Below are 16697 nucleotides of genomic sequence, written 5' to 3'. Positions count from 1 at the left end.
AATTTCATTGTATTTCAGGCTTGTCCTGAACTTGGGGTCAGGTGATCCTCTCTCAGGTTCTCAAGTAGTTAGGACTACTGTTGAGTACCACCTGGCCCAGTTTTTTTTTTTTTTAAAGAATGACTTTATTGTTTTTAATTATGAGTTTATCTGCAAATGAGTGCAGGTGCCCTCGAAGGCTAGAGGCTTCAGATCTCCCTGGAGCCAGGGTTACAGGCAGTTTGTGAGCTGCCTGATGTGGGTGCTGCGAACAGAACACAGGTGTTCTGAAAGAATAGGAAGTGCCCTTAATCACTGAGCCACCTCTTCATCCCTCTTCTCATTGTTACGTAATAAAGAAAAGTCATTCAGGTGATGAAATTTCATTCTGTGTATGGTGGTTACACAGTAAATATTACAGGGACAAATGGATTTAACTCTAGTACTAACAGCTGTGGGCACGAGCACTCCTTCACCTTACACATGAGCTGGATAAGAAAGATTAGCAGGAACTTGACTAAATGAGTCACGTCGTGTGTGTGTGTGTGTGTGTGTGTGTGTGTGTGTGTGTGTGTGTGTGTGTGTGTGTAGCTCTGGCTGTCCTAGAACTCACTCTGTAGACCAGGCTGGCCTTGACCTCAAGAGATTCACCTGGCCCTGCCTGCAGAGTGCTGGGATTAAAGGTGTGCACCATCATGCCCTGCTTGGATGACCAAACTCTTGATTCTCCTGTTTCTACTTCCCAAGTGCTGGGATTACAGGTGTTTGCCATCATACCTAGGAATACTTTATTTTAGATACTAGATTTTTTTCTTTTTGAGACAGGGTTTCACTATGTAGCTCTGGCTGGCCTGGAAGAGATCTATGTGGGTCTCTCCATTGAATGCTGGGATTAAAGGCATGTGCCACCATACTCAGCCTCTTTTTAGTGACATAGGAGTTGTCACATTGCCGGGCGATGGTGGCGCACCCCTTTAATCCCAGCACCTGGGAGGCAGAGGCAGGAGGATCTCTGTGAGTTCGAGGCCAGCCTGATCTACAAGAGCTAGTTCCAGGACAGGCACCAAAAACTACAGAGAAACCCTGTCTCGAAAAAATTAAAAAAAAAAAAAAAAAAGAGTTGTCACATTATATATTTTTGTTTCCACTATTATGGTAAAAATATTTCTGGTGTGTGGTTCTCTCTCTCTCTCTCTCTCTCTCTCTCTCTCTCTCTCTCTCTCTCTCTCTCTCACACACACACACACACACACACACACACACACACACACACACACAGACCAAAAAAGTATGTTTACTTAGAAAAGTATATTCAACACCCCAAATGCAAAAACAGATTGGACTGAGCTTAGAGTTCCTGATATCCTACTGCTGACCCTAGGGAAGAAGTAATGTAGCATCCACTCATAGGCCCACATATCTGATCCAGGCTAAGGTGCTGGAAAAATAAACTCAGAACAGTCCCTAGTCAATATGGGAAGCCATGGTAGAAACAGTTTTAAGTGGGAAGCCTCCAATCCTGCCTGGTTGGTGCTTTTCTGGGGGTTTCTCTGTTTGAGTCCAAACCCCTTACAAAGCCCCCTCAGACACAAGTCACGGCAGCAAGTCCAGAAGGCTCTGTACAAGAACTATGTGAGCAATGGTTAAAGAAAACTGAGGACCAGATCCCCTGTCCCGCAGCTGGAATAAGCAGTTGGAGCTTAGGTGGTTTTCCTCTTCTTGGCAGATGGGCGCTCAAATACATCACGTACCCCAGCTGCCTTCTGTTTAAAGAACTTTGTGTTCTGGGCACTCTCTTGGCCCCATGCAGAGTCAAAGGAAGTGGTATCTTGATCCACAAGGTGGGTGTACTTGGTACGACCAGACCGTCCAAAATTCTTGACCTGAAAGAAGGGTGGACAATTATGACAGCAAACAAACCCCCATGCTCAGCCCCCAGTCTGCTTTGTTTACTGAGAATCCCCATACCTGCATGACTTTTGGAAGAATGGTTTTGTTGAAATGGTCCTCAAGAGTAGGTGCACTAAAATCCCTCTTGTAGACCTCTTCATCCTCATCCTGTGGAAAAGAACCTTATCAGTCTGTGGTTTTTACTTTCCACATAGGCAAACCACAAACTTATTAAACACAACAAAGGAACCAGAGGGTAATGAGCCTTTCTTTCAGAAAGGTGGGGAGACGGTGTTTTCTGATACTGTTATGCTCCCTACAAGCCTGTTCTGATCCTGCATTCACTGCTCATTCATGCAGGTTCAGTTCTAAAGTCCCTACATCCCCAATCCTTTTACATGTGCACCTTTACTTGGACACTGTGTTAGAACCTGAAATATAGTGGGTGAAAATCATTCCTAATGTTCCCAAGGCAGATTCCTTTCCTGATTTTACTTTTTTATATGTAGGAACATCATTCTGTCAATGATCTAGATTCAAAATTTGAGTATCTCCTGTACATTTATTTACTACAGCCTATGAATTATTCACCTGGGTTGGAGGATCTTCTTATAGTTATTATTAATATTTATTTTTATTTCATGTGATTGGTGCTTTGCCTGCATGCATGCATGTCTGTAAGGGTATTGATTCCCTGGATGTGGAGTTATAGACAGTTGTGAGCCATGTGGGTGCTGGGAACAGTACCCAGGTCCTTTGGAACTGCAACTGCAGCCAGTGCTCTTAACCACTGAGCCAACTCTCTAGCCCCTCTTTTTTTTTTCCTAAAAAAAATTATTTTATGTGTATGGGTAATTGCATATATGTCTGTGTTCCATTTATGTGCCTGGTGCCCGTTGAGCTCAGAAGGAGGTGTGGGATGCCCCTGGATTTGGAGTTTCAGTTGAGTTGAGAAGGGCCATGTGGGTGATAGGAATCACATGTGGCTCCTCTGCAAGAGCAGCCATTGTTCTAATCACTGAAGCATCTCTCTAGGCCTCACATTATAGAAGCCACCACAATGTTTCTAAAATGCAGCTCTTGGTTTTTCGAGACAGGGCTTCTTTGTGTAACAGCCTTGGCTGTCCTGGAACACGCTGGCCTCAAATTCACAGAGATCTGCCTGTCTCTGCCTCCTGGCTATGACTTCTAAAGGGTTTGAGAACCTAATTAGTGGAGTATATAGATCCATAGCTTCACTTTCCGAGAGCTAGGCTTAAAACAAAGTAGTTGATGATTCTTGCTGCTTCCTTTTGTTAACGAGTGCATTTTCATTCTTGGGGAAAAGAACTAAGTGTTTTGAGTGTATGTCCAACCTCACTGACTGACTCTGCCCCAAGAGAGTTACAAATGTAGCCTAGCACAAAACTGTGTATCATCCCCCACCTCCAAAGACAGGGGTTCTCTGTGTAGTCCTGGAACTCACGCTAGTCCAGGTTGGCCTCAAACTCACTGATCTGCCTGCCTAGGGCATCCTAAGTGCTGGGATTAAAGGTGTATGCCACAACTGCCCCAGCCTGTCCTAGGTATCTCAATGATACTTCTTTCTGAGTTACTTAATGCCCTGGTTTAATTGTGCAGATGACAATGTAATGTCACAATGTCAAAAGGCTGGACATGTCTGTAAGCTATTATTACTACTGCCCAGTTTTCTGACTCCCCTTTCACTTACCATGAAGAAGGCACCCCGGTGATAATACTTTTGCAAAAACTTGTATTTGCCCTTAACAGCTTTGTTGGTAATGACTTTGCCATTTGCCCGAAGTTCAGCCCTCCTTTCTTCCTCAGTCAGGTTTCGCATGCGTTCAATTTCTGCTTTCTCCTTTTCAAGTCTATCCAGAGAACAAAAGTATTAGTATTTTTCTGAATTCAGAAAGCCCAAACAGCTGAAGATAATGGTTCACCTTCTTTCAGGCACCATGCGCCTTTTCCTATTTCATTCGCTCACTCACACTAATTCACTCACAGCAGGTCTGCTATATAGCTGGCCTGGAACTCTCAACCTCATGCCTCCTCTCCTAACTGCTAGTATTATGGACAGGCTCAAGCTGTCAAACCCAGTTACTCCTTTAGTTCTGGTCACTGCTTTTAGAAGTCAAGATCAGGAGTACAATGAACAAAAACATGAGTTGGTCTTCATTATTGTGTTTGCCAGAACAGGACTATAAACGTCCCAAAATTGATTCTAGTCTTTCTGAGGTTCAGATATATTGTTACTGCTTAATTTTACACTAATTCTGTCTTCCCTCAAATACATTAGCTTTTAAAACAAAATTAGAATGAATTCAAAATAACTGGCAAATTTACACAATGGAGTACCACACAGCAGAAAAAAAAAAAGGACATCTTGAATTTTGTAGGAAAATGGATGGAGCTAGAAAACATCATTTTGAGTGAGGTAACCCAGAAAGACAATTATCACATGTACTCACTCATAGGTGGTTTTTAAACATAAAACAAAGAAAACCATCCTACAAACCACAATCCCAGAGAATTTAGACAACAATGAGGACACTAAGAGAGACTTACATAGATCTAATCTACATAGGAAGTAGAAAAAGACAAGATCTCCTGAGTAATTTGGGAACATGGGGGACCTTGGGGGAGGGTTGAAGGGGAGAGGGGAGAGGCAGGGAGGGGAGCTGTAGAGCTAAAAAAAAAAAAAAAAAAAGCGCCATGGCTACATGGCAATACTTAGAATAATAATAAAAACAAACAAATAAAAGACCCAAACAAAATAACTGGCAAGATTTTGCTCATAATCCTTCATAAGCATACTGTACTTCATACATCACGTCACAAATTAAGAATTACCAATATTAAGTACAGTGGGTTTTAAACCTTATTCTGGGGGAAAAGGGAGATAATATCCTTTTTCTCAGAAAAATATTATGTGTACATATAATTTTAACATTAAAGTCTAATACAAGGGTTTGGGATGTGACTCAGTGGTACAATCCTTACCTAGGGTGCATGAAGCCTGATTCCTGTCTCTAGCACCATACAAACTGGGCGTGGAACACATGCTAACTAGCTCTTAGAAGGCAAAGTCAGAGGAGCAGAAGCTCAAGGTCACATAGAACACTCTCTTAAAAAACAAAAAGACTCAACTCCAGCTATAAGGAACGTAATATTCATCCCCTAGTCTGGATTCTACAGGCACCAACCCTCACACAGATACATATCCATACACATTCACACATATATACACATAATTAAAAAATCTCAGGCTGGAAGATGGCTCAACCAGCGGTTGAGAGAACACTGAAGGTCCTGAGTTGAATTCCCAGTAACCACACGGTAGTTCATAACCATCTGTAACAGGATATGATGCCTTCTTCTGGTATACATGAAACAGCACATTCATGTACATAAAATACATAAATAAATAAATCTTAAAAAAAAAAAATCTCAAGCCTGGCATGGTGGCACACACCTTTAAGTCTAGTAATCAGGAGGCAGAGGCCGGTGGATCTCTAAGAGTTTGAGGCAGCCTGGATTACATAGCAAGCTCTAGGTCAGCCAAGGATTCTGCCTCAAAGGAAAAAAAAAAAAAAAAAAAAAAAGAAAGCCCAGGCCGGGCGGTGGTGGCGCACGCCTTTAATCCCAGCACTCGGGAGGCAGAGGCAGGCGGATCTCTGTGAGTTCGAGACCAGCCTGGTCTACAAGAGCTAGTTCCAGGACAGGCTCCAAAACCACAGAGAAACCCTGTCTCGAAAAAAAAAAAAAAAAAAAAAAAAAAAAAAAAAGAAAGCCCAGTAAAGAACACAAAATAAACTACAAATAAAGACAGTTATGTAGTGGTAGCTTTGCTTTGTGGGTTAGTAGTGCAGAAAGGAACTTGCTTGCCACTCTGCCCTCCTAGGGGTAGGATATGCTTTTCTGCCCCCTTTTCCTGGACTGCCCTGCGGCTCCATCTGAATAATAAAAATAGCACAGAAGTGACACAGGAGCTCTGGAACCTAAAACTCAGGAGACACTGCCAGTTTCCACCATGCCTGGAGGGTAAAGTATGAGCAAAGCAAGACTGAGGGGAAATGAAGCATCTAGCCATGCCGGAGAAGGGCTTCTGGACGCTCTGGCCCAGGCAGTCCTCCAGCTCAAGTAAGCACTACTATAGGAACTGCTTGGTCAACCTCCACCGCTGAGAAAAACACAGTACCATTGTTTCAAGCAACTCAATTCTGAGTCACAACATGAGAAACTAGTAATATTTGTGCTTAATAGGAAACTAAAGGATCTTAGCTGTTCGCAGATAAACTAGTGCCATTAGAGGCACCAGTGGCCTTCCCAATACTCACGCTTCTCGGTCTTCTCTGTCCCTCTTGATTCTCTTGAGCTCTCGGACTTTCCATGCCTCATATTCCTCCTCATCATTTTCGTCGTCGGTATTGAGTGCATCCAGGGCAGCGAGAGACCGCTTGTTCTCCTCCAGCTCTTTCTTGGTCTCTTCTTCTACAATCTGGGTAAGGAAAACAATTCAGCTACTCGAGTCCATCTCGCTGTACACAGAGGCTTGCACTCAATCCAGGACCCTCCCAGCACCTTTAGTGTGTACTTGCGCCGCTCCTCAGCCATGCGTTTTGCTTCCTGTTCCAGTTCCTTCTGTTTCAATGCTTCTGCTTCTCGTTCTTGAACTGTCACTCGGTCCTTCCTGCATCACAGAGGTCCTGTTCATTACCCAAAGTCCTTAGTGCGGAACTGTGCCCTTCACATTTAGTCCAAGCCAAAGCCCAACCCAGGTGCATTTCAGCTCTGTTTCCTCCCCCAGTACCAAGACTGAACGAACAAGACTTCAGTGTGTACGAGATGTTGTATTTCTGGTCTTTTAGAACTTTTCTTCAATTTTTTTCATTTTTATTTTACTTTTTTGAGACAGGGCCTCACTACACAGCCTTCACAGGTCTGAAACTCCCTGTGTAGACCAGGGAGGCCCAGAACTCACAGAGACCCACCTGCTTCTGCCCCTGAGTGCAGGCATTAAAGATGTGGTACCACCATGTCCAGTTTTTCTTTTAATGCCTACAAAGTCTAGGAGAGGGGCACTGGACACCCCGGAACTGCAGTTACAGATGGCTATTAGTTGCCATGTGGGTGCTGGGAATTGAGCCTGGGTGCTCTGGAAGACAACTCTAGTGATCTTATCCGCTAAGCCATCTTTTGAAGCATCTTGTTTGTTTGACAAGAAGTTTATGGAGCGCTGGTTAGCTTTAAACTCACGGCAATCCTCCAGCCTCATCCTCCCAGAATGTTAGGATTGAAAACAATTACCACAATGCCTAGCTAAGTAAGTTCTCTACCAACTGAGTTATTTGCTGTTTTCTCTATCCTTAAATATAGCATGACCACTTTCTCCTCTCCTGGTAATGGGATTTGAACCCTGGATTTGGCACACGAGGCAAATGTACTACTACTTAGCTATATCCTTTGCTCTTTTATTATTATTACAAAAAAAAAAAAATCTTCAAGGCCAGCCTGGTCTATGTAGCTGAGTTCCAGAACAGCCAGGGCTACATAGAGAAACCCTGTCTCAACCCTGTCCCCCCTCCCCCCCAAAAAAACTTTTTAAGTTTCATGTGATTGGATGTCTTGCCTACATGTATGTCTGTATACTGAATACATGCCTGGTACCCATGGAGGCCAGAGAGGGCATCGAATCCCATGAAGCTGGAATCAGACATGGTTATGAGCCACTGTATGGCTCTTGGGCATTGAACCCAGGTCTTCTGGAAGAGCAGCAAGAGCTATTAAACTCTGAGCCATCTCTCCATATTATTATTTTGAGTGTATTCTGTATATGAGTGTATGATATATGTACCTAATGGTTAAGGTCAGAAGACAACTTCTGGGAATTGGTTTTCTTCTTCACCAAATGGGAACTAGAGATTAAACTTAGGCATCAGGCTTGGTATCAAGTTCCTTACCCACTGAACCATCTGGCTGGTCCCACTCTTTTTATTTTGAAACAAGAAGGCACTATAGTGTCCATCCTGGCCTTGAACTTGTATCCTTTTCTCTCTGCCTCAACAGCTGGGACTACAGTGTCAACAGTTCATTCTAGGCCGTTTTGTTGTTTTGAGGCAGGGACTCATGTAACCCACACAAGCCTCACATAGGAATTTTACTGAGCCATCTTCTCACCCACCAATGCAGGCTGGCCTTGAACATTGGATGTCTGAGATAGTACTTCTATCTACCACTTCTCAAGGATGTGGAGTGCAGGTGTGTGTCACAATGGCTACCTTCATCTCAGGACTTTGCAGCACCAAAATTCCCTTAATCATTGATAACTGACTATTTAACAAGGATTTTGCTGGGTTAACTATAAACAGTAGGATTCCTAGGCATTAGGAAAGAAAGAGAAACTTGTTTTGTAAGCTTAATTTTGTGTTTAAAACATGACTTTCCCTGGTAATGTGTTAAAGCATTTTCCTAGCATATACATGGGTTTTATCTCTAGTATCACTCAGATAAAACAAAACAAAAACAGCCTCAATAAAAATTGATTAGTGGGGCTGGAGAGATGGCTCAGAGGTTAAGAGCACTGTTCTTCCAGAGGTCCTGAGTTCAATTCCCAGCAACCAAATGGTGGCTCATAGCCATCTGTAATGAGATCTGGTGCCCTCTTCTGGCCAGCAAACATACAGACAGACAGAACATGGCATACATAATAAATAAATAAATCTTAAAAAAAATTTGATTAGTACGGCACATTTGTAAGCCCAGCACTTAGGATGCTGAGGCAAGAGGATCACAAGTCTGAAGCCAGTCTAGGCCTCATAGTGAATTTTGGCCATCTTAAACGGCACAGCAAAGGACACACACATACCCAAATCACCGTTATGTTGTGGGATATATGAACTGTGAACTAGGAGATCATGTTATTTAAATAAAGTCAATCATATGTCAAGAGTCAGAGCAAGCAACTAGTTGACTGGAAGTAACCATAGAGCGAGGAGAAGTTGGGATGTCAGGGAGAGGGAGAGAGGGGGAGAGGGAGAGAAAGAGAGATACAGGAAGTAGAAAGGAGAAACAGTTGGAGGAGTTTTTGTTTCAGATGGGATAAAAAAACAGGAGGAAGGTCAGCTGGGTGCCTTCTCTGCCTCTCTGAGTTAGCAGGTTTTGTTTTCATCCCAGCATCTGGCTCCTGAGTCTTTATTGATAAAGTAGAATGATAAAAACAACACTTTTAGGCAAATCTGCTAACATCTGGCTACTTCTCAGCACCTCTGCTATAGAACCAGGGCACTTGGAAGAAGATTTACACTGCAGGAAAATGTGGGATATCGAGTCTTTTACTATCAGGCCTAGAACTTAACCATGTGGATTCTGCCCCAGTTTGACATTTTCCCCCTTTCCTCCGCTGGGGATTGAACTTAGGCCCTTGTGCATACTAAGCAAGCACTTATCACTGACCGATAATGTTAGCCTCCTTTTTGAGAATTAGAGAGTTTTCTTAATTGTCCAGGCTTGTCTTGATCTAGCAATCCTCCTACCTCAGCCTGCTGAGTAGCTGGGAATCCAGGCCTGGCTGAGCAGGTCTGGCACACACTTACTTTCGAATGAAGACAGGCTTAAGTCGAGGCTCCATTTCGTCTTCACTGTCCGTGTACTCCTCATACTCAGACTCTGACTCCGACTCCTCCCCAGAGCGTCCTTCATCTTCCAATTCCATGACTTCCATCTCTTCTTTTTTCCTCTCCTGTGCTCGCTGACGCATCATGCCACGGCGCCGCTCTATTTCCTATGAAGGCATTTATCTTAGCCAGTTATTCAAACGGCTTGTGCTCCAAATCTGTTTGGTTGGTGCTAAGGACTGAACTCAGGGCTTTGTTTACACTAAGTCCAAGTCCTACTGCTGAGTCCCTAGTATAGCTTTGGTTTTATCTTCAACAGGTTCAAGAAACACTGACACGAGGAAGCAAAATCCAGCATGATTTAGTTTCCTGTCGTATCCCCAACAAATAGGAATCACAACCAAAGCTCAGCTAAGAGTAGCAAATCTTATACCTGTATAGCCTCAAAAATGAGTACTGGTCTCAACTTTTCATTGTGCCCTGGGGGAAACATCCCATGTTCTTCCCTCTTACCTCATCATCAATTTCTTCCTCCTCTTCTTCACTGCTATCTTCTCGTTCCATGCGCCAGGCATCTCCTTCTACTTCTGAGTCACTTTCTCCTACCACTTCAGGTTCCACTATTTTCCGGTGTCGAGCCAATCTGAAAAGCGGAGTTTCCAAGTGTACTATCAATATCTATATATATATGAATAATATATATACACACACACATACACACACACATATATATATATATGAACACCAACCACATTTGCTTGCTTGCAATGTCCTGAAATTACATCATTTGCTTTCTTTCTTCTCTTTCTCCCCACTTCTATCTTTCCCCCTCTCCAATATGTTTTACTCTTTAGCCCCAGCTGACCTTGAACTCATTCTGTAGACCAGGCTGGTCTTAAATTCAGAGAGATCCACCTGCCTAATATTGAAGTCTTAAGATAGAAAAACTAAAGTTCAGATTCCAGAAACTAAAACAGTAAACAGTAGAATGTCTGAAAAAGTAATAAGGAATCATATTGCTGTCTGTCTATCTAAAGTTAGATATGACATATATACGTCTGTGTACACACATACATATATAATTTAAATAAAAATTTCCTACCTTAGTTGACAATATTTACCTCCTCAGCCACAGACCATCTAATAAAAAACCCCCAAACCAGGAATGACAAGCTGCTCTCTCATATTATTGATCAGGGGAGTCCAAAGAACTCCCAAAACATTACAGGCTACCACTGTTGCTCTTGGTAGCCTCCCAGAGGTTGAAGGCAAGTGACTACTGTTGAAGGCACCAAGTACTTTGGACACAGGATCTAGAGAATCCAAGCTGTACCTGATCTTAGAGCCCCCTCCTTGAGGAGTAGTTTGCACAGTACCAGAAGACACCATGCAAGTTCTCAAGTGAGGGAAGCAATCAAAAGCCCTACCCAGCTATGAATCCTATGAACTACAATAACTACCAGCACAGCATGATAACCTTATGGGTGTAATAATGACACACCTATGTTAGTGGTAACCAAAAGCTCTCTAATTGGACTTTAGACTTGTTCAGCAAGAGGGAAACCATGTCTGGTACTAAAAACTTGGCCGACTATCCATAGCTACTGAGATCCTGAAGGAGTACCTGGAACTGCTACTTTACTAAACCAGCTTAATTCCTAACTGTATTCTAAATATTTATACTTATAACTATAGCTCTCACCCCTCATCAAAGAAATCTTTCTTTGAAACAGAAGAAAACCATTACAGAAAACTACAACCAATCTAAATTCAAAGAATGAAATGATCAGGTGGTACTCAGTTGCAATTAATAATTTCTACACCATAACTCTTGCACCTGAGGCTTGGGGAATATCGGAGAAGAGGGGACAGAAACATTTCCAGAGCCAGGGGAACAGGAAGTCTGCTGTGAAAGTACTTGTCCTAGAAATGTCAGGGAAGCTACAGACCCATGAATTCTTAGCAACATGGCTGCCTAAATAAGACCCGAACAAGGACTACACCAATAGACAAACTAACTTAGAAAGGGGAAATCTCATAGGGCCTCAGCTTCATTCAAAGAACTTCAGGTAATTAAGAAATACTGAGAGAAGAAAAACTAGGTTTCCCCAGGGAAGAGTCCCTGCCTCCAAGTTGGTTATACTATACTATATTATACTATACTATACTATACTATTACTATTACTATACTAATGGCCAGCCCTGAAATCATACACACACAAGTAGCACTATACAGACTGAGCAGGTTGTGTTTATATATTTAGGCAGGCGTGTGTATGTGAATCAATAACTTAAGAAAAAGAGGCCGGCTGGCAGGTGGGTGCATACCTTTAATCCTAGCACATGGGAAGTAGAGGTAGCAATATCTCGAGGTAGCAGTATCGAGGTCAGCCTAGTTTACAAAGGTAATTCCAGTAGAGCCAGGGCCATACGCAGAGAAAAACAACAATAACAACAAAGAAAGAAAAAGAGGCCAATAATTTGAGATAGTAAGGGGAGAGTTAGAGAGAGGAAAGAGGGAAATGATATATTTTAATTTCAAAAAAATTTAAAAATTATACATATAACCCAAAAGACTAAAACGGAGTATCAGAGTACATAGTTAAGCTTTTTTTTTTTAAATCTATTTTATGTATGAGAGCTCTATCTGCATGTACACCTGCGCACCAGAAGAAGGCATCATCAGATCATGAGATCCCACCACGGTTGGCTATGAATCACCATGTGGTTTCTGGGAACCAAACTCAGGACCTCTAGAAGAGCAGCCAGTGTTCTCAACCTCTGAGCCATCTCTCCAACCCCTTAAAAAAAAAGTTTAGGCATGACCTGGGGGGGGGGGCACATTAGGGATCTTTTTAATGGTTCAAGTAGCTCAGTTTATTAGGTTTGTTACATTGCCCTCAGCAGGATAGTATTTTTGTGAGACCAGGATTTGGTGGCTGCTGTGATAAAAGGCAATTAAACATGAAAATTGATAGGAAAGGTCTGAGAAGCTGGCAGTATCCAACAGTTTCTATTGAGTTACTAGTGTAAGTAACTGGTTTTGTAAGGGTGAAATAGGACATTTTCTTTTGTAGCATACAATGTTCAAGTGGTTTAGTTGTTAGGACATAAATACTGAAGTTACTTGGATCTATCTATTTAATAAAATAAATGGCTAGGCACGGGTCAGCAATCTGAAAAGTGAAGGCAGGTTAAGGAGCTCATGACGTGTTGAGCTCAAGGCCAGCCTGGGCTACATAAAATTCTCAAAAACTCAAAAGGTAAACACCAAAACAAATAAGTAAATAAATAATTGGAACTGTTTTGATCCATGCCATCTGTGAATTGTTTTTATTTACACATTTTAAATTTCATTCATATTATTGTGAGTGTTTATGATGTGCCAGAGATAAGAGATGCAGATAGAGACAGACAGAGGATAAGAATGAATGCAGACATGCATGTGCCATAGCATGTTTGTGGAAATCAAAGGACAAATTCTGGGAGTCTGTCTTAGAGATGATGGAAGTCAGGTTGTCAGGCCATGACAAACAATTTTATATACTGGGACACCCTGCCAGGCCCCCAAATTGAAACACTACGAGTTGTGAAAATTCAGGATATCCTGTCTGCTCTGACTTCTAACTGGGAGTTTCTCTTTCCGACATGAATCTCCTCACACACCCTATCTTTCTTCCTACTTGTCATTTTTACTTACTGGTCTTTAGAACAAGCAGAAGAGCAAGCTGTGTGGCTCACACCTGTAATGACAGTACTGAGAAGCCAGACAGGACGATCACTGCCACCCTAGGTCATTCTGGGCTACAATACAACAAGAAACAACTGTATGTTGGGCTGGTGGTGTCACATGCCTTTAATTCCAGGACTTGGGAGGTAGAAGCAGGCAGATCACTGAGTTTGGGGCCAGCCTGGTCTATAGAATGAGTTCCAGAATGATGAGGGCTACACAGAAAATCCGTTTTGAAAAACCAAAACGAAAATAGACAAAAAAAAAAAAAAAAAAAAAAAAAAAAAAAAAAAAAAAAAAAAAAAAAAAAAAAAAAAAAAGGAGCCAGGCGGTGGTGGCGCACACCTTTAATCCCAGCACTTGGGAGGCAGAGGCAGGCGGATCTCTGTGAGTTCGAGGCCAGCCTGGTCTACAAGAGCTAGTTCCAGGACAGGAACCAAAGGCTATGGAGAAACCCTGTCTCGAAAATAAAAAAAAAAAAAAGATAAAATCAGTTTCTCAAATTTTAGACATATCTTTAGAAGCTAATTAGAGTCATTAGGCCTAGATATACAGAGCTGTTTTCTGAAGCTGCTACTTCCTGGCTTTGGTCATGTCACTTCCCTAACTCTTTGCTGCCTTAGTTCCTCACATTTAATATAGGTATAGGCATCACTCTTGTAAGAACTAGCAAGTGTCACCTATTGGGACAGTGTGTACGGCACACAGTAGGACACATATCAGTTGTCATCTCCATGAGAGGTCAGAGTTCAGGAAACACAACTCCACTCATTACCTCTCTTCTACATCCTCACTGATGCGGTTCTGTAAACGCCGAAGTCGGGGGTCACTGGACGAATCCTCTTCCTGTTCCTCAGGCTCTGCCTCTTGTTCCTTAGCTTTCTTAATGAATTGAAATTCTTCATCCTCTTCATCTGAGGACTCCATAGGGGCATAATCTGGCCTCTTTCCGGACACATAACGTTTTACCTTTACTTTTTCCATTGAAATCTCACCTGGGCAAGAGAGATAATTAATGTTTCAGTAACCTCTTTCCCAATTCCCTTCAACTCTTGGTCTATGAAGACAGAGCCTTGGGTTCCTGATGGACCAGAGTCTAAAGAGGATACGGCAGCCATTATCCAACTGCACATCCATCTCTCAGTGCTTTCCTATAAAGACTATGGCAGGAGAAGGCATTTTATGAATACCAACACCAAGACATCAAGAGGTACCTTGGGGACGATGAAGCAGAAGACTGTGAGTAGTGAAACTCTAGACCCCTCTTCCCCCCACCACAAACTCATGCTTTGTCATCATGATTTGAATGGGAACGTTCCCTGGGGGCTCAGGTGTTTGAACACTTGGGTCCCAGTTGGTGGTGCTGTTAAGAGTCTATTCAGGAGATGCAGCCTTGCTAGAGGAAGTATGCCACTAGGGGTAAGCTGAAGTTCCAGAGTCATGCACCATTCCTACTGCAGTGCCTGTGTACTCCTCTCGCTCTCGCTGCTGCATGCTTGCAGTTCAAGACAGGAGCCCTCAGCTCCCTGCTTCTGCTGCCATACCTTGCTCTGCCTCCATGGACTCTAATCCTCTAAAATCAGAAACCCAAATAAACTCTTTTTTATAAATTGCCTTGATCATGGCAATAGAAAAGTAGCAAATGCACCCTTATTAAACAAATTCTTAGTAACAGTGCCCAGAATATTAGCAAGAATAATTTAAGTGGAAACATGAAACTTTTTTTTTTTTAGGAGCAGGGGTGGGGTAGGGGGTGGGGATGGGGAGAAAGGGTTTCTCTTTGTAGCCCTGACTGTTCTGGAACTCACTCTGTAGACCAGGCTGGCTTTGAACTCAGAGAGCTGCCTGCCTGGGCCCACAGAGTGCTGGGATTAAAGGCGTGCGCCACCACTGCCCAGCTCACTCACACAGTTTTCTTTTTTAAAGATCTGAGATTTCTTTGTGTGTATATGAGTGGTGTACGCACAATTATGCAGATGGGCTAGAAGTTGATTCAGGTGCCTTGATCATTTTCCACCTTATTTTTAAACCAAAATTTAAAATATTTATGTATATGACTGTTTCGGCAGCATGTATGAATGCTTGCCACAAACATGCTGAGTGCTTGAGGAAGTCAGAAGAGGGCTTCTGATTTCCGGGAATAACAGCTATGGATGACTGAGGCTCACAGTCCTCTGTAAAAGCAACTGAGCCATCCCTCCAGTCCAGACACTTGTTTTTCAGAGATGGGGTTTCCCTATGTAGACCTGGCTGATGTGGAACTGGGTAAGTTAGACTAGGCTGGCCTCAATCTTAGAGATCTGTCTGCCTCTGCCTACTGAGTGCTGTGCTTAAAGGCGTGCGATATCACACTCGGCCTTTATTTATTTATTTGAGACAGTCTCTCACTGAATTGATGTTTGCTGTTTCAGTGACACTAGCTGGCCACCAAACCTCAAATACTCTCCCTCTCTTCTCTTCTTCCTACAAGAGGGGTATATCCATTTCGCGTGGATGCTCGGGGTCTGAACTCAGGCACTGAAGGCAAAGCTATCTCCCTAGCTCCTCCCCGAGAGGCTATGTATATCCTTTACAACACAGTTTAATACTCTAGGCAGGTGGTGGTGCACACCTTTAATTCCAGTTTAAGGCCAGCCTGAATTCACAAGATCCACCTGTCTCTGCCTCCCAAGTGCTGAGATGAAAGCATATGCCACCACCGCCCGGGGGGGGGGGGATCTAATTTTTCCAATTTCTACCTTCTTTTCCTCTAGCTCTATGCTGAACCAGATGATCCCTTCTAAAGCACAAACAAGCTGGAGCAGCAAGTAGTCTTAGGTGCTGAACCATCTCTTCAGCTCCCTACTTTTAACGATGCTGTGTGTAGCTATGTGCAGGTGCCGGCAGATGTCAGAGATGCTAGATCTCCCTGATTTAGGGATACAAGTAGTTGCTGAGTCGCCTGATATGGAACTGACCTCGGGTCCTCTGGAAAGACAGTATGTGCTCTGAACCGCCGAGCCACCTCTCTAGCCTCCTTTACGTTTTATACTGAGAGAGGATCTCACGAAGTCGAGTGGATCCCGCGTCCCCCAGCTACATAATGGGGTGCGAATATGGGTGGGACGGAGGAATAAACTAAGGCTAAGTCTATAGGGTCAGCGGGGCTGATATGGCCTCCCTAAGGCAGGTTTGAGGGATACTGAGGCTGAAAGGTAAGATCAAACCGGAGGGGAGGGGAGCCAGTACCTTTCTCATTGCGAACTGGGACGGCCCCAGCCGTAGACTGAATAGGCGGTTGCTTCATGAGTGCGCTTGGGACCGACATGGTGACGGCTGCGGTGAAGACTCCCAAAGCTTGATAAAAAATCCCAACAGCGAAGCCCAAGAAACACAACACCGCTTCCCACCTAGCTCCGCCAGATAGTGCTGCGCGACTGACAGAAACAACTTCCGGCAGAGCTAGAGGAACCGGAAATTTACAAGCAGAGGATTGTGGGATT

General features: G+C 43.2%; 1 protein-coding gene across 1 annotated transcript; it reads right to left on the bottom strand.

Annotated features, from left to right (window-relative positions):
* Nucleotides 1–1257: 1257 nt before the first annotated feature.
* On the bottom strand, nucleotides 1258–16646 carry Mfap1 (microfibril associated protein 1). The gene is made up of 9 exons (XM_050134365.1): nucleotides 16444–16646; nucleotides 13991–14210; nucleotides 9999–10128; nucleotides 9465–9652; nucleotides 6454–6562; nucleotides 6210–6370; nucleotides 3581–3740; nucleotides 1948–2037; nucleotides 1258–1862 (listed from the first exon to the last, which is right to left on the bottom strand). The coding sequence occupies exons 1-9, from the start codon at nucleotides 16520–16522 to the stop codon at nucleotides 1680–1682; spliced, it is 1320 nt and encodes a 439-aa protein (XP_049990322.1). The 5' UTR covers nucleotides 16523–16646; the 3' UTR covers nucleotides 1258–1679.
* Nucleotides 16647–16697: the final 51 nt, after the last annotated feature.

Source organism: Alexandromys fortis, unplaced genomic scaffold, assembly GCF_014885135.2.
Source record: "Alexandromys fortis isolate MF-2015 unplaced genomic scaffold, M_Fortis_MF-2015_v1.1 scaffold_6, whole genome shotgun sequence".
In the NCBI taxonomy this organism is placed as follows: domain Eukaryota; kingdom Metazoa; phylum Chordata; class Mammalia; order Rodentia; family Cricetidae; genus Alexandromys; species Alexandromys fortis.
This window is presented reverse-complemented; position numbering and strand designations above follow the sequence as displayed.